At 50.2% G+C, this 17,527-nt stretch overlaps 1 protein-coding gene across 9 annotated transcripts in view; it reads left to right on the forward strand.

Moving 5' to 3' along the window:
• NTRK3 (neurotrophic receptor tyrosine kinase 3) overlaps positions 1 to 17,527 on the forward strand; it is a 207,510-nt gene that overhangs the window by 86,920 nt on the left and 103,063 nt on the right. For all 9 annotated transcript variants that reach the window (XM_080607080.1, XM_080607078.1, XM_080607079.1 and 6 more), the window contains one exon: positions 15,042 to 15,230. In XM_080607080.1, coding sequence (XP_080463206.1) covers positions 15,042 to 15,230 — 189 coding nt within the window. The remainder of the gene's footprint in view (positions 1 to 15,041; positions 15,231 to 17,527) is intronic.

The following is a 17,527-nucleotide window of genomic DNA, read 5'->3' on the forward strand; positions in this document are numbered from 1 at the left end:
ATACTTCTTCAGAGCAGTTCTGTCTTCTCCTTTCTGGCAGAGGACTTCTACTTTATCTGCCTCGGCTTCCTGATATAACCAGCGCTGGTCTATCCCACTGGACTCAATGTCATGGAAAATAGGTGTTACTGGATGAGTGAGCAGCTGATATGATTTAAAGTTTAGCCTATGGTGGGTTCAGCAATCCTGAAAGTTTATGTGAACCTCTTTATTATTTTTCTGGTTGCAGTTTAACCAATGATATAGCTCAGCCAACAATTTTATTATATACCAGTCTCTCCTTCTGCGGAAAACTTTCAATTTTCACCCACTGATGCCCACTTGAAAGGAAAGCAAGCAAAAATGTATTACCACTTCACTACCCAGCTACTTAGCAGACGAGGGCTGAGACCTGACCACGTTACAAAGAACACACTCTTACTTTCAAAGTTGTGAATAAAGGGTGAAAAAGACCCCAGAATCCCCTTTCCAAGCCTTCCTAGGAGTTGGACACGATGATCTTTATTGGGTCCCTTCCAACTTGGGATATTCTATGTTTCTGTGATTCCTATGGCAGACTACTGGCAAACGTGTGTTGCTGTGTAGCACAACCAGAGGCGGTACCGAGAGCTCCGTTTAAATATAGCGGAGCCGTGCGACACCCCCACGTGCCGGACGCTCAGTCTGTTCCTCGCTGCGTGCCCAACCAGGGACGTGTTGAAACAGCATGTTCCTGCTGCTGTTGGGTGGCAGATGCTCGCTATCTTTATGCTTCGCCCCGGTGAGGAGTACATCGGGCTGGACACCACGCACATGTCCTCTGGTGAGGTTCTGTCGCAGCCATGGGAGAAAAGAGTGGGCTGATTAATTAGGGAATTATCACAGGATGGGGTTTTGCCTGTAGTGTCTCAGATTGGCACTGCAGAAATCCCTATGGATCCAGGTCTTGATTTATGCTTGTCTGTTGGCCATACTCTTTAGAAAGCATGCTTTGGAAGAACTTGGTGCTTTGTGGGACTCTCCTGGTCCATCTTGCCGGGACTCCTCTTGCCCCCCATCCCTCCCTTCTCCCACCTCTTGTAGCACCACAGCTGCAGATGGAAGGAGCCGCTCTCTGCTCCGTGCCACTAACAGGGCTGCAGATTGATAGCTCCTGGTTGCAAAAGCACTTGTCACGGGCTTGACAGGCTGCTCAAGGTTGCCTGATGTTGCAGGGTGGAGGTGGAGGGAGGGAGCCGGCGAGCCGCATGCTCGCGCTTTATGGCCCTCCTGGTGGGACTGGTAGGCGGCCTGGCATAGCAACCGCTCAGGGCATTTACAAAGAGATTTATGAGTTTGTAATTTTCAGAGGCCCTGGAGCAAAAGTATCTTTAATTAAATTTTGATTCTCTCCCCTCTTTCTCCCTCCTCTGCCTTCGCCCTCCCTGCTCCCGTCCCTGCCTGCGGTTTGTTTACCGAGACCCAGCAAAGCTTTCGGAGAACAGGTAGGAGTGTCTGAGCGTAGCCAGGAAGAGCAGAGGATGGCAAAGCAAGCAAACAGATGGCAGATATGATAAAGCAGCCCCCGGCCACCACCGCCAAGCTCAGAGAGGGCTCTGTGATGAGGTCCAAGGGTCCCACAGTAAGAGCTTCCTGCATCCCTCTGCTCTAGTCATGGGCTTGGCAAAATAAGCAGAGAGTGACGGCCAACCCGTGCTCCTGTGCTCTCATTTACCCGGTGCACAGATCCTGGCATCGCTTAGGGCTACCTGGAGGGTGTGAGTGTTGGGGACGAGACAGCCTTATGCTGCTCTGCACTGTCCTGATGTGGCTTACATGCATGTGCAGCCATCCGTCTCCGAGAGGTGGTTGCCTCTAGAAGGGGAGCACAAAATTAAAGGAAAACAGAAAAGAGAGCGCCCCCATTTCTAATGGTTCTGTTTTACTTTAAACAGAAGGTCTAGAAAGATAAAATAAGGAATTAACGTCGATGGCTTGCTGTCAAGGGAACAGCTATGGCTCTCCCAGGAGATGTTGCTTGGGCATTGCCTGGGGCTCCCCCCCAACACCTCTCTTATTTTGTGACCCCTCCCCAGGCACGGAGTCGTTGGCAGTGTCGCTACCCAGCCGTGCACTGCCAGCCCCACGAATAGATTTCCATCAACCCACTCAGCCATAAAGAGCTGTCGTTAAAAGGCTCTGGAGACATAATTGTGTCTGCGTAGCAGCAGCGATGATTTCCTTGAGAGGTAGGATGAAAAGTGGCTCCGTTCCACTACTTCTGCGGAGACGCGATAGCTGCTTCTAGAAAGCTGCTTGGTTGTGGTCCAGGCACCTCTGCCACCACAGTTCTCCCTTCCCTGCCTGTCCTCACCTCGTACTGCCCTCCAGGCACGCGTTTGCACTGCCTGCGTGCTCAAACCGTGCTCTGTAGGGTGCTACCGGCCTGGTGGGTGATGGTGGGAGTGGGGTTGGCAGGTTCTGCTGCGGGATGCTCTGGCAGCCCGAGGTGGGATTTGTGCTAGCGATGCCTGGCCTGGGGCTCAGTAGATATGGGCTGCCCCTTGCTAGAAAGCTGCCAGCCTCGTGCAAGCTCCCTTTTACTATTTTTTTTTCCCCCTCCTCACCATGCTGTGGGTGAGGATGCTGCTTCCCCAACTTGCTCCTTGCAGCTCCCTCGGTGGTGCAGATGGAGGAGCCGCGCAACCTCCGTGCGTCTTCGGGTCTGGCTTCCCAGCCTGGATGTGTTGTCATGTCTCCTGTCGAGAGCTACAAACCCGCCAAGCTAGAGATGTGTGCTGGGGGCACAGGGTGCGGGGCAGGGAGGCAGCACTTCGTCACGGAGGTAAATGCCAAACAGCCCGTCTTTCTCTGCCCTCGTGGCTCGCGGGCTAACGCGAGGCAGCTTCCCTCCCACTTGCCTGCAGGATGCTGCTGAAGGAGCTGGGGGTAGGATGTGAAATATGCGCAGGGAGACAGGGATTTGGCTGGCGAAGGCTCTTCTCCTCTTACACTTTAAACGCTGGCAAGCGAGGTTGCAAAAATCAGCAGAGTCAAAAGCACGGCTCCGAAGAGCCTGCCTTAACGTCCCTTCACATCGTCACGCTCTTGCTTGCGCCAGCCACATGCTGGGTGGCTGTTTTGATGCCCAGTCTCTTGCCTCCTTTTGTGAGCCCTTTTCAGTAGGGCTTTCCTCTTCTTCTTGCCTCTCTCCTGGCTATAGGAAGCTGCTTGTTTATGTTCTGCAGCCTCCGGGGCTGGCATCGTGTTCAGGTGTCCCTGTTCTCACGTGGAGTTTCATATGACTTGTCCCCATTTTCTTGCTGCCCGCGGCAGTGTGTCCATCTGGTTAACTCCCACCTTCATTCCTTTTCTGAAGCTGCTCCATCTGCACAGCTTCTTCACTCCTATCTTTGAGCCAGAGGCCTCCTCTGAGTCTTTCCCTTGCTGTGTCCCAGGCCGTGACCCCCCGCTGGCATGGGAAGCTATTTTCTGGTGACAACTTGAGATCTCTTCTGCACTTAAAGCTCAGCCCTCCCCTTCTCTGGTGGGCGCTGCTGGTACCTGCAAATCATCCAGGCTTGTGCAGTGGCATCTGCTCACGTCAGTGCCATGGTTAGCTGCCGACGTTGGAAAGGACAGAGGTGGAACTGGGGGCGATGCGGATGTGGGAGCTGGGAGATGTGCCCTGCCCCGAGCTCCTTGGGCACCAGCAGCTTGTTTTTCTACTGGGATCAGTGGTTGCTGCATTTCTGCAACCCAGGCTGCTTGCTTGGGAGGATGATTTATGCTCACTGCATTAAAAAAAAACACAACACATTGTTTTGAAAGGCTTTGGTCTCGGGCTGGCAGGGTGGCAAGAGGCAGGGTGTTCGCAGCTGGGTGTGGAGGTGAGAAGGCAAGCTCCCTGCGAGGGCTATGGCAGAGCCCCTGCCCTGGCACCACAGGCGCAGGGATGTGGCACTGCGTCTGCGAGCTGTGGTGTTTGGATGCGAGCGGTGTTCCTGGCTGACCTCTGATGGGAGCCGCGTACACGCCTGTTGTAGCTCAGCCTTGAGGAGGGGAGAGTGCTGTGCTGTTTATAAAGGGAAATTTCCCCAGGCCTTGGAGGAATTAATCATTTTATATGCTGGACTCTTGCCTTCTGACTGATCTATCTGAATTACAGATTAACTGGCAGCGTGGGGACAGAGGAAGCCATTTCAATGAATAGCTCTCTAATTTATTAAAGGGGTTGTTTGGGCTGGTGGATAGACAACGCAGCAAGTTCTCAGAGTGGGGAGCTGTCTTGTGCCCCCCTCCCTGTCTCCCGGATTTTCATCCCCTCCACTTTCCTCTCCTTTGTGGGACCTCTCTCGTACCTGATGAGGGTCCCAGCAAGGCAGAGGAGACCCCGAGCTGGAGATACTCTTTGCAAATGAGCCAGCAGCTCCCAGAAAGCTGTAATTTCAGAGCTTTTCCCTAGAGGCCACTTGTGTGACTTTTAAGCAAAGCCACCACCTTTACAACCAATGAATATAAATTTTGAAGTAGGACGTGGCAGGAAAACGCCAGTGTGTTGATGCTGTGGTGGGTTTTAGTCAAGCCAAAATGCGTCGGTCCTTTGCCAATCAGTTCTGCCTGGGGAGTGTTAAGGGCTTTCCCCAACCCCACAAATTTACAGCAGGCTCTGGAAAACTTACAAGGCCCCTGACCTCTCCTTTTCTTTTCTTTTTTTTTTTTAAAACATTTTTTCCCTTTAGCAATTGTTGCTCCCTGGGCTTGCAGTAAAACTCAGTGCTCCCAGTGCTGCCTGGGGAGCACCTGGGCTGCCCAAACCCCAGCCCTGTGTCCCCTCTCCATCGCTCGGTGGGAGGAAAAAGGATTTCTTGGTTTGTTTGTGGATATTTCTGACATAGACTTTATATTCCGTAAGAGTCTCATAATATTACAGGAGCAGATTCAGGATATAAACTGCTATACACATTAAATATGTTTTGTTTCTGTAAGAAATGCGCTATTTATCTTGGGATAGAATAAATCTGAGAGACTGGTATCACTGCTGGAGATCATCTCAAGGAGGGCTATGGAGGAATGAAAAAAGAAAAAAAGAAAACTATTGATGGGCTCTTTCAAGGCAGAAGTTTTAAATTGTCATCACTCTCATGCATGAGCTAAACCAAAGTGTGGTTGCAAAGGTTGCCTTTTATTATTTTTTGACCATATAAGGATTTATTTGTTGCCTAAAAGTAAGCATGGGCCTGACTTTTGGTTTCAGTCTATAGATTTGCACCCTGAGCAGAAGCAGTTGCTGCTTGCTGGCAGGGAGTAGGCATGCGGCGTGTCCATGGGAAGGGAACCCAACCCATTGCCATGAGCAGCCCCAACTGTTTGCTGTTTTCATAAAATGTCCTCTTTAAATAGGTCAAAAATAGACCAAAAACCAATATCCAAAGCCTATTTTTGTTTGAAAAATTAAGAGCACTACTAATTGCTGCATGAGAACCAGATGGCAGTACTGACCAGTTTCACGGTCCAAGCAGTATCTTGGAGAGGGAAAAAAAAAAAAAGAAAAAAGAAAAAAAAAAAAAAAAGAAAGAAAAACACGAAACGAAGACAAAGCATGTGTTGTGCCAGGTACTTTACATTTTGAGCACTCCTTTCCATTTGAAACCTCCGAGCGATGCAGAGCGGGGCGTTTATTTATTTTTTAATGCGTGATTTTTTATCTTGACAGAATATTAAACCAAAATAAGGGAGGCCTGAAAATTAATGTCCTGTAATGACAGCGCAATCCCTCGGTGTCTCGGGAGTCTCATAAATTGGATATCTGGAGAGGGGACGCGCAGCTTTCTGGGCTCGCAGGGGCTCTGGTTACTGCTGGAGAAAATCAGCCTGCGTGGCGCGGGGGCCGCGGGGCTCCGGGGAGAAGGGGCTGGTGTCAGCACGAAGCGATGTGGCTCCGAGATAGCCTCGTCAGGGTAATTGATCCTGAGCTTTTGCCTTTCCTGTCAGGGCCGCCTGGCTCCTTACCCATCACCCCCGCCGCTTTGATGGCCCGTCAGGAATACGGGACTTGGCCCGGCTCTGCGTCCATCCAATAACATTATGAAATTGGTGGTGACACTTCCATTGGCACTAATCTCGGTAAGAGATTGGAGCCAGAGGACAAGCGGTTTGCTTTCATGGCGGGTAAGCTTTCCAAGTAGATCGAGGCGGCCCAGGACTGATCTGGCAGCCGGAAGGGTTGGGAGGGGGACGGAGGCAGCTGTGGGCCCATCGGGGAGGCTGATGAGGAACATGCCCATGGCTGGTGTTTTTCTTTTGTGTGCAGTGGCCCTGGCTGGTGGGGAGCACGTGCTGCTGCCCCGGCTTGTGCTGTGGAGTTGTTTCCGACAGCACCTTCCCTCCTTGCATGGTGGTTTTTAATTAGTGCTGGGCATGGGTCTTGGCAAAGGTCAGGGAAACCCTTGGGTCGGAGTGGTCCCAGCTGCTGCCTCTGGGACCAGACCGTCCGTGGTTCTCAGCATTTTAGGTATTTCCTGGCACAGATATACAGGTTCCTGCAATGTCAGGCTCTTGGCTCAGGTCAGTGCCCCACAGGTGTGGTGGAGTCCACCTCCTGGCTCAATTGCAGTGTGAGGCTGAGGAGCAGCTTAAACCACCTCTGGTTTTGCTCCATCTTGCAGCTTTTCAGCCAGGATCTGGCTTGAGGTGGGAGAGGGAGCGTCACCCCGAGCTCGGCTGAGCTGAAGTTTGCGGAGGACAGCCCCCGATGCCTCCCCAGGCAACCCTTTTTCTCCAGCCTCACGCTGTGTTTGCACGTTCACCCAAGCAAGGTCTCGGGGAAAATGCTTATCAGTTTGTCACAGTCTCCCTCTGCAGTGGCTGGGGGCCAGGAGAAAGGATAAAAGCCTTGGGCTGATGATAAATTGGAAATGCAGAAAGGAAATGCGTGTGCTCAGCGCTGAGCAGGCAGCCCTGGGTGTTTGCACGAGGTCATTTGGCTGCTGGGTGCCCGTGAGGAGGAGAAATGTTATGGGGCCGTGTGCGAGCTTTCGGATGAGTACAGCTATGGGGTCCTGAGGGCACGGGGGAAGCATATGCTGCTTCCTCAGCCTCGGTGTCCTCGTGTCTGGCAGCGCATCCGAGCACGCCTGGGTGCCCATCGACCCCGAGCGAGCAGCCAGCCGCTTAGCGAGGGATGCCAGGGAGGGAGCGTCTCCCTTCTAACGAGCTCTAACGTGACCCAAGCTCTCAGGAAGGGCTCGGCGGTGCTGGTCTCATGGGGACGAGGCTCGTTGAACTGAGAGACCTCTCCATGCCGTGGCTTGGACCCACAGATCTCGGAGCCTTGCCACCGTAGGGGCTGGGAGCTGGGTGGGTGGATTTGGGGTGGGAAGGTGTCTCCTGTAGACAAGTGTGCCGGCTGTAGGAACCGCTGCAGTATATAAAGCGCATCTTGCAAACAGAAGAGATTAGAGAGCTGATATGATGTTATTCCGATTGATTTTGCTGTTGTATTTATACCTGGAGGTAAAGAGCAGACATACTGGAAATCAATCGGCCCTGTGCTTTTCCCCACTCCCTCTGCAGTGCCGTTTGAATGAAATGCTTATATCATTTTTACGGCGTGTCTGTGATAGGGATGAGTGAGCCAGGAGATTAATGGGCACTGCTGCGGCCTTCACCCAGCAGCTGCCCAGCTCGCACCTCGTAAAGCCCTGCACTGGAGCTCAAGGTGCCCCCGAGGTGACAGCTTGGAGACGTGGCTGGAAAAAACAAAGGTGAAGCTCCAGTTGGGAGGAAAGGGTGAAGGGGAAACGTAAGTGGCAATAAGCAGAGAATTTGGGGCAGACAGCATGGCGCCCAGCTCTGGTTGCGTGAAGCCGGAGAGCTGGGGGGAGAAGATGAGGTTTTGGCTTCAAGATGCAGCCTGTTGGGGTGGAAATGATGGCTTTGTACGTGGGAGGCGAGGCGCTGGGGACCTCATTTTGATGTCTCACTGCAGGTGCGGTGCCCAACAGCCACCCCATCCCTCCCCACCAGCTCTGGGGGTGTCGACGTAAGCTCCCAGCCGCGGCTCTGCTGCTTGTTCCTCTCTCCCGACACCTTTTGGGCAGGGCAGGCCCTTTCACTGGCCAACACGTGTTTGTCTTCCTCTTCGCTGCTCTGGGAGCTGCTGCTGCTGGGGTGAAAGAGTTTGCTTGTTGGCCAACAAAGCAACTATCCGGCATCCTTCCCCTGTTACGTGGGAATGTGTTGGCCTAGTCAGTAGCTGGAGGGCCAGCAGGTCTGTGTGCTGTGAGATCCAAAACACTCCTGTGGTTCTCCCACAGCCTGCTTGCAGTTCCTGCCTGGTAATGTGAGCTCTGAGCTGAAGCACCTTGGTACAGCTGGGCTGGGAGCTTTACGCACAGATGCAAAAGCTCCTGCTTTGCCTTCCTGCTGGTGGGCCTTGCTGTCACGCATGGCCATGACTTGTTAAATACCTCTCTTTTTAATTATCAGATCATCTCAGCGTTTTCTGTTGCTTCTTCTTCTGGATTTATGCATTTGTGCCATCGTATGTATTGACTTTACATTTTGTGTGATATGATCTTAATGTTTTTGTTCCTGAGTGTGAGGGCTTAGAGAATTCATATCTAAGCTCCATAAATAACCTGGGAAAGGTGGGTTAAAAAAAAAGAAAAAAAGACACTGGGGGGATTGGGAGAGGTCTGAGGATTTTCCACCGAAGTTGGGCTGGAGCGATGCTCCTGCTCCATGCTGGTAGCTGGTGTGGATGAGGAAAGATACGCCTTCCTCTCCCCCTGCAAACACCTGGAAAACTCAGAGAGAGAAGGAAACATCAGTCTCTGAAGAGGGAAATGGTCTTTGGCAAATGGCAGCATTTTAGTAGCACTGTTTGATCAGGAAAGAATCCGGAAAACCGGATCTGGTTGAATTGAAGGTGACAAAGCAAGGACAGGGAGAGCTTACACGGCTTTCAAGTTAAACCACAGCGTTTTGTACAAGCTAGGGTTCAGGGAAGAGGCATCTCACGAAGGACAAGCCAGCGGCTGGGACGGACATCCCAGGGGACACAGAGAAGTGGCTGCTTCCCCTGGCAGGAGGGCAGGGGACGGCTGGAGCCCACGGCAGCCTGGCTCCAAGCGGGTCCCGCGCAGACACCAAGCACTGACTTGGCCCCGTGCCCGCATCTGCCAATAAAAATTAAGAAATTGATTTCCTTTTGTTTGCCTGACAGGACAAGGCCCTTTTTATGAGACAGTAAATGTGATCTCACTCTGAGCATGGCTAGAGTTTTAATTGTATTTGTTGTGCTTTCACTTATTGTTTTATGAGTTTCAGTTCTCTCCCTTGCTGGCTCAGAGAGCAGCCCTGGGGGATTGTTTGATTTCAGCTCCTGCAAAAGGTTGGGATTTCTTAAACATTTTTGTTTGTTTGTTTTCTGAGAAGCTGAAGTTTGGGGTTAGTTTTCTGTCTGCTTTATAAATAAATGTGTATACCTGGATGTATAGCTCCGAATTGCAAAGCTCGGCAGAGATCCTGTTTTGGGATTATCTGCTTGCTCAACGGTGATACAGTCCTTTTGAAGAATAACATTTAAGATTAAGATCAGGGAAATGTGCAAGTGCCAACAGAGGTTTGAAGTCAGAGGAGGAGGGGATTTTATATGTAATATATATTGGGGTTTAATGAGTCCTGCTTCAGTGCTGCTATACAACGCATGGTGACCCACTTTACAGGAGTTTTTTTCTTCTAGTTATGGGTCATATACAGTTCCTAATTAAGTAGGTTAATTATATGGCTCCTTTATATTACACAGGCAAACGCGGATGGCACAATTAGCTCTTGCAGTGATCATTTTCAATCAGAAACTATGTTCTGAGTGACAGCTCCCAGAAGCACGGGTGGAGAGAGGGGGATGCCTTGCAGCCCTGAGCTCTTGCCTTTGCATTTCTGCTTAAGCAAACTTCATTGCTGTGCTGATCACATGGCCAGGTGTAGGTTGGAGTTGTCCTTTGTGAAACAACATGGAGACATTCTTGATCTCCAGCTGCCACAGAGAAGGGAGGTGAAGTCCCTGCCTGGAGCTGCTTTGGAAGCATCCAAAAGGGAGAAGCTCTCCTTGCTGAGGTTGGCTGCAGATGGAAAGTGCTGCAGTCGGGGAGAGCTCCGAGCAGCATCAGGCCCAAGAGCTAAAGTGTCCTTGAAAAAAGTTTCTTTAACCTTTCCCTTACCGGCCAGCAGAGCCCCCCGGAACATCCCTGGGTTATCTATTCCCGTGCTCAGCCATCCGTGCTGCCAGGCATTAGAGAAAACATTCAAACCCTAATCTCCCTCAGTGCAATTTAAACCTATTATTTCTTGTTTTATCCCCAGTGGACATGGAGAACAGCTATTATATTTCTCTTTGCTGCAACCTTTTACATATTTGAAGGCTGTTATCACGTGTTCCTCTAGTCTTCTTCTCTCAACACAAAGCATAATTCTTTCAGTTTTCCCTCGGAGGTCATGTTTTCTACACCTTCCATCATTTTTGCTGCTTTGGAGAGGTTACTGTGGTAGCAAGCTGGAGTTTTTGTTGTTCTTCACCCGTCTGCCTTGGAGCATTCATTATGTTATGGATGTGTGTGATGTGACCATTATCTTATCTTCTCTAATCTGCGGTTATTTATAAAACATGCTATAATCCTGAGCCTGTGCTTTATCAGAAAGTATAGCTCTTAGTCTTGATAAATAATTTACCGTTATGATGTGATCACGCAAACAGGGGGGTCCTTAAGCTATTTATTATTATTTGTTTTATTTTCTTAAATAACTAGTTGTCCATATAACACTGTGAATGAGCCAGGAAATTCACGGCATGGACTAAAACATATAACTTATTTCACAGAGCTTTCAGACAGATAGGAACAAAGCCACCATGCCAAACTCCAGTTTAGTCACAAGGAAGAGTGGTGAGTAGGGAATAAGAGATTTTCTGAAAAGCAGAGCTTTCAAGACAATTTGGAAGAGTATTTGCTCAGTATTTGCAGAGATGATGATACCAAGGTGGGGAGATGGAGTAAGGAGAAGAACTGGGGCATTGCTGAGAAGGCTGGGGGAGAAAAAAAGGGTGGAGGAGAGGCTGGGATCAGTGTTGTCCAAGGGAGGTGTGTTCTTGGGAAGAGGAATTGACTGTGGAAGGGAAGGGAGAACAGTGATGTTTTTCATGATGTTTCTAGGAACAGCATTTTCAAGCTGCCTCACTCCTCTTTGGGTAACACGAAATTAATTCAGACCTGAATTTTCCTTCAGGTCTCCCCAGCCTTTCCCTGCAGCTCTGTGGCTCCATCACTGGTGCTGATATTGCTTCTCTGTCAGGAGAACTGTATGTGGTTAACATGGAGTGCAGCTAAACCCTGTCCTTAAAGGCCGTGGAGATGCTCCTGGCTGGCAAGATCTCTGCCTGGATGGAAGGGGAGGCATCAAAAGCCTTTCAGAATACAGCTATGGCACGTTTGATGCTCAGAACATACAAAAGCTTCTTAAAATACTAACAAATAGACACTTTTTATAGTCACTATCCACAATATGTTTGTCTGGAGCACAGACTGATTTATCCACCACAAAATCTATTGCATCACTCTTTAGATTTTAAATTTCAGAGGCACTCCAAAAATATTTCATGGTGTTTTTAGATCATAGGACTATATACAAGGACTTGCCTCCAGACAACCCTTGACTATTCTGCATTTTTTACTATACAAAACTGGCTTCATTCTTACATCCTCTGCCCATTCCTCTGTCAAGTGGAAGATAAACCTAAATCTTAAAAACTGTACTCTTCTCTTACTCCATTTTTTTTCTTTAACCTTACCTGGAAAATCCACTTCTGAAGCCAGTGAGAATTCTTCCAAATAAAGCCATTCATCAGCATTATACATCGGAAACAAAACCTCTTTACCTACTTAGCAGCAAAAAATATATGATATTGCCAAGACAGATTAAAAAAATTGAAGTGCAGGTAGCTGCTTTATTTCCAGGAGTTACAGATAACTATATATTTGAGTGCCAGAGCAGCAGTCAGACCTATAAAAGTGATCAGTGACTGCTTGATATCAGTGATGTTTTTAAAGTCTGTCTCAGGCTAGTGCAGCAAACCTGGTGCTCCTCTGAGTCTCAGAGGGGCAAGAAAGTGGCTGTGTGCTTAGAGGGAGCTGGATCTCAGCTGCAACCACCCAGGAAAGGTGGGAATGAAAGACTGAACGTGGTAAGAAGCCATGAGTGTGTTGCGGGAGTTAATGTTGCACTGATTTCTGCCCCATGCCCTTCCCACCACCACCCCTGTTAAAAATAGGGGAAACCTGGAGAAGTCCTCAGCTCTAAGTTGTGCCTTTAACCCAGTTACGTCCTGAGGATACTGGGGAGGAATTGCCCAAATGGTTTGTGCCAGCTCCATGCCTACCTGTGATCAGACGTGTTTCTGAAATCTTGAAATCTGGTGCATTGCATCCATCATGGTATGATCCTTCGTACTCTCAGGATTTTTTCTTCCAAGACCTCCATAGATTACTGCAAGGGCATAATATGTGTGGTGTAATAGCCCTGTGGTGTCCTGACTGCAACTGCTTGTTTTTCCCCTTCTGCAGGCTGAGAGGGTCGTGGAGCATTAGAGTTTGTCTCTGAGGCTTTTGAGGGTTGATAGGTCTTGTAGATGTCCAAGCTGTGCAGCACTGATTTTGGCTGAGTTACTTCAGAGTACCTGGTGTTTGCTAGGGACTGGGAATGCAAATACGGGGTGTGAAACTAGGGATAAAACACGTAGAAAGCCTTCTCTGAAGAACTGAGCTGCTGGGAGAAAAAAAACAAACCAGACCAAGCAAAAACACCTGCAGAGCGTAAAGAGGATCAGACTGGATCTGTTTATTGGCATGAAAGTTGCCATATGAACATTAGGTAATAGTAGCTGCTGGCGATGCTTAATTTAACAAGTACCTTGGTCATCATGCCCTACTCCTTTGGACATAGCCATGTCCTTCTAACCTGCACGTACCAGGGGGATGCTTCCGCCATCTGTGTTTTTTTAGTGGTCTTTATGGTCTCTTCTCAGGTCAGTGATACCAGTCTATACCCAGCTGATATTTTTATGAATTGTTTTTGGGAAGTGCACCTCAAAAAGCAGAGGTGGCCCCTTCCCAGCACAGCCTAGCCGGTGGCGCAGAGCAGGGCCGAGGAGACGCACGCACCGTGCAGAACCAGTCCTTTGGGTCTGCACGCAAAGAATTGACAACATTGAGAACAGAACTCCTCCAAACCGCAGTTGTTGCCTGTTTGCTTTGTGTGCTTGGAGAAATACAGTGTATGTAGTCCAACCAGAGGCATCTTGTGGCAAGAGCCGAGTTTTGTCTTTGTGTCTCACAAGCTGGAAGTCACGTTGGCCCAGGGCCTAACCTAAAAAAAAACCAAGAACCTGCCAGAAGGAATTCACAAATAAAGGGAGAGACTTTTTTTTCCTTGCGACTGAAACACCTGTCACAGCTGCCAGGACTCTGCTAATTACACAATAACTTTATTATATCCCACTTGGAAGACCAAACAATACTTGATGCCTCAAAAACGAGCAGCCTTTAGACTAGATTAATGCAGGCAGAATGATTGCGCGGAGCCAGTATTCACCCTGTCCTCCCAGAGACTCCAGAGAGGAAAATGGCTTGAAGACTCCCCTCTTTGTTGCTAGTGGTGCATAATAAAGTAATTGTGTAATTAGAAATAGATTGCTGATGGGAGAGAGACGTTTTCTATGGAACTTAGGTAAAAGGCCTGAATAGGCCTGAAGCCTCAATGCAGCACCTTTGCTTGACCTGCTGGTAGTCCCCGGCAGCTTCCAGGCAAGAGAAAAGGAACATCTCTAGCTGAGTGTTTTTAACCCCCTGTGAATATATGTCAGGTTGCAGGGCGGTCTTTTTAGTGCCCTCTCCTTGGGATTCCATGTTTATGTAGCACCAATAGATGCAGCGGGAATTAAAGGGTTTCATCTTGTGATGGAGGTGTTTGTGTGGAGCTGCTGTGGGCTGGCAGGTCAGGCCCCTGGGATGTGTGAGAATAGATGGAATTTGGGAATAATATATTAAGGGCTGTTTTCCCCTGAGGTTTCCAGCCTTGGCAGCTGATAGCAAAATTAGAAGGCCTAAAAATAAAACAAAGCTTATACCTAAAATTCAGGAATAGCTGAATATCGTGAAATAGGTCTGTCTGAGAGGCAGGCACTATCTCTCAGTTATGGAAGTTCTTTCCTTCATGACTGGATTATACCTTTGGGAACAAGCCTGCCCTTGGCTAGAGCAGTGATGCTCTTGGATGCAGGCACTTAGGTGTGAGGAGCCATGGCTGGGTTGGAAGGCTGGCGGGGCTGGAGCAGTCTCTGCTTCGGCCATTTTGGGAGGGAGGTTGTTCTGGGTGTATTTGGGCCTACTGCTGTTTTAGGACCTGCTATGAAGAGGGAGATGAGGATGTGGAATTGGGTGCTATGTGGCTTGGGGGAGGCTTGCAGACCAGCCTGGGAGGGCAGCATTTGGCTGGGGTGCTGGGAGCTGGGGTGCAGCTCTGGCTCTGCTTTCTCCACATCGTGCTGGCGGATCTCCTCTCTGCTAGTCTTGGAGCCTGTGGCCCTCAAGATGGGGTCCAGCACAGCACAGGGCTCCTCGGATGGGAACCTTCCTCTGTTCTCTTGTGCTGGTGAGAGCCATGAATGGGTGGCAGAGGCTGGGGAGGGTTGGGAGACTCCTGCTACTCCCATCTCAGCGGTCTGAGTATTTTGGCTCACTGTTTCCTAGCCTGTCTGTTGGTGCTCAGCCTTTCAGGGCTGGGAAGGGAGAGGGGAGATGTTGCCTTTTGTGGCAGGAGGGACGTGAACACAGTGTGAGCCGAGCAGGGTCTGCTCAATCTTGTACCCTGCAATCATCAGGGAAAACTTGAGGTGTCTTCCCTGCGAGATGTCCGGAGAAACTGGCCCTGGAGATGGGGCCAGGGATGGTAGGGGCAGGCTGGTGACAATCTGGCTTTTAGGTCTCCTTTCCCCTGCCGTGCCTGATGGATGTGTCTCGTGTTCGCAGGTCCCGTGGCAGTGATCAGCGGCGAGGAGGATTCGGCCAGTCCCCTACACCACATCAACCACGGCATCACAACGCCCTCGTCCCTGGACGCTGGCCCGGACACGGTGGTGATCGGCATGACCCGCATTCCTGTCATCGAGAACCCCCAGTACTTCCGACAAGGTCACAACTGCCACAAGCCAGACACGTGTGAGTGCCCGAACCGGCTGGAGCCCACGCAAAGACCAGGGGAAGGGCGGGGGGACGGGGGAAGGAGGGCGAGGAGGAAGAGGCTAAGAGGATGAGGAAGGAGAGAAGGATTTTTTTTTTGAGGAGAATGGGTCTTGGTATGGTCCAGAAACCAAAGCGAATCTCAGGTCTCAGAAATCACAACATACATGTAGGTTCTTCCCAAGGAGACTTTCCACCCTCACCTTCACCTCCCTTCACCCTCCCTCCGCCACCCACCAGTCACCTTCCCCCCTTTGCCTGAAAAACGCCATTTGAAGCCGGGCTCTGCCTTGTTGGGTCCGAGGCATGAGCAGGAGCTGCGGGGACGGAGGTGACCCGCTGCCTGGCTGGGGAAAAGGACCTGCCTCCCCTTCCTCCTCCAGCAGCTTCCCAGCCGCCGGGCTGCCTCCTTGGCTCCCCGCTGGGCCGAGGACGAGCTCAGGACACGTGGCCGTAGATGGGGCAGATGCGTGGAGAACAGTAGGCTTAGATGCTGTCTGTCTTGTTTTCATGGGCTTCTCTAAAGCTTTCGCAGCTTCTCGGTGTAAACCTGGGTTGTGAGCTCGGCTCATTAGGATAGCAGGTGGTGGTAAAGTGGTCCTCCGTTTTGTGCTCCTAAATTCTGAGTGTGAAAGAAAAGCGATGGGTAAAAGGATGTTTTTCTGGGAGTTCCCCACTGCTTCTCATGTGGGCTGGGAGGTGCAGCCCCCCCCGACACGCAGCTCACAGCTGGCAGCTCAGTTTTCCTCTGCTCTTTACCAGCTCTGAGATGCAAGCTGAGCAATGCAGGAGGTCCAGACGATGTTCCTCCCTTGTTATTGCTCATCCCTTTGGCGTTTCTCGGTTCCAGGCAGAACCGGATCTAATAACAAATAAATAAAAGCTTGCAAAAAAAAAAAAAAAAAAAAAGAAGGAAAACCCAAACTTGTCCCATTTCCCATGGCCCAGCCCAGCAGCAAGGAGTGCCGCACCGAAGTCGCCTCCTGCTCTCTTCCCTTTGCTGACTCATGAGCGCAGGAAGCATAACTCAGCCTCTGGAAGCTGGGAGGAGGCCGAACTCCCAACCTGCAGGAACTCAGCCAGCATAAAGCCCTCTGCTGGCATCACTCCTCCTGCCGGAGGAGAGAGACCCGCAGCTTTCTGCTCCCTGGGGGGGCCCCTGGGGCAGACCCCTTGGGCGCCGTGAGCTGCTCCCGAGCCGTTATCACAGCTCTACCATCACCAGAGCGAAGGGGTGTATCCAGTTAACGCGCCTGGCTTTCCCTCTGATTTTCATGTTAATGCACTAAATTTGGTCTGTTTGCAGAGAAGGGGGAGGAGGGCGCTGATTAGGCAGGAGCGGAGAAGCTGAAGGTAGCGCGGTTTTGCTGTGCCGTTAATTATATATTATATATTGCTTATAGCACCTCGTCTCAAAATGATTTACAAACCCTGATTGCTTGGGGGGAGGGGAGGGGTTCCCCCCATGTTTTTTTCTTCTCTTTCTGTGCTCTCTCTCAGATCTCTTTCTGTGCAACCATTTCAGTATGTGAGCGCTGTTACAAGGGTGCAGCAGCCATGCTTAAAACCCAGAGGACTGAGTTTTGCCCTGAGCATTTGTCCTGTGGGGCTTGTCAGATTGGGATGGGTTGCAAGGGAAGCTGCTTGCAGCAGGATTTGGCCTTGGAGTTTTACAGGGCTGTTTGATTAGGATCTGTAGATCTCAAAGTGTGCCTTGAGGGGCACCTGGAGCCTTTTCTCCTGTGGAAGGTGCCACAGGGGGAAAATGCAGCGATAACAATAACTGTGCGCACCCTGGAAATCCACGACAAATAGCTCGCTTCTGTATTCCAGCTTCCCTGGGGCTGTGAGGCAGCACTGATGGAGCCAAATTCCCCACCCAGGTGCTACATTTGGGTGCTAACAAGAGGCAGATCACAGCTGGATGCTGGCAGGCTGGAAACTCTTGTGTTTTTTGGAATTTCTTGCCATTCACAAGGCAAAAAAACAGGCTTGGAGACCTCAGGCAGAGTTGAATTTGGTGTGTGTTGTGTTTTAGTCCCCAAGACTTCACTTGGACAAAACTTCTGACTTCACTGGTGGCTTTGCTTGAGGCTGGAAAGTTTCATAATTCACCTTTTAAATTAAGCGTGCTTTGGGGAGCTTTAGCTGTAAGGGTTTTGTTTGATCTGATGTATTCTGCTCAACTTAAACCTGAGCTGGAGAGTATTTGTTGCTCCCATTCTCCCCATGGTTTTCTCGCTGGAGGGTTTTTCTTCCCCCCGTGCAGAACTTGG

This window comes from Anser brachyrhynchus (assembly GCF_964034855.1).
Source record: "Anser brachyrhynchus genome assembly, chromosome: 11".
In the NCBI taxonomy this organism is placed as follows: domain Eukaryota; kingdom Metazoa; phylum Chordata; class Aves; order Anseriformes; family Anatidae; genus Anser; species Anser brachyrhynchus.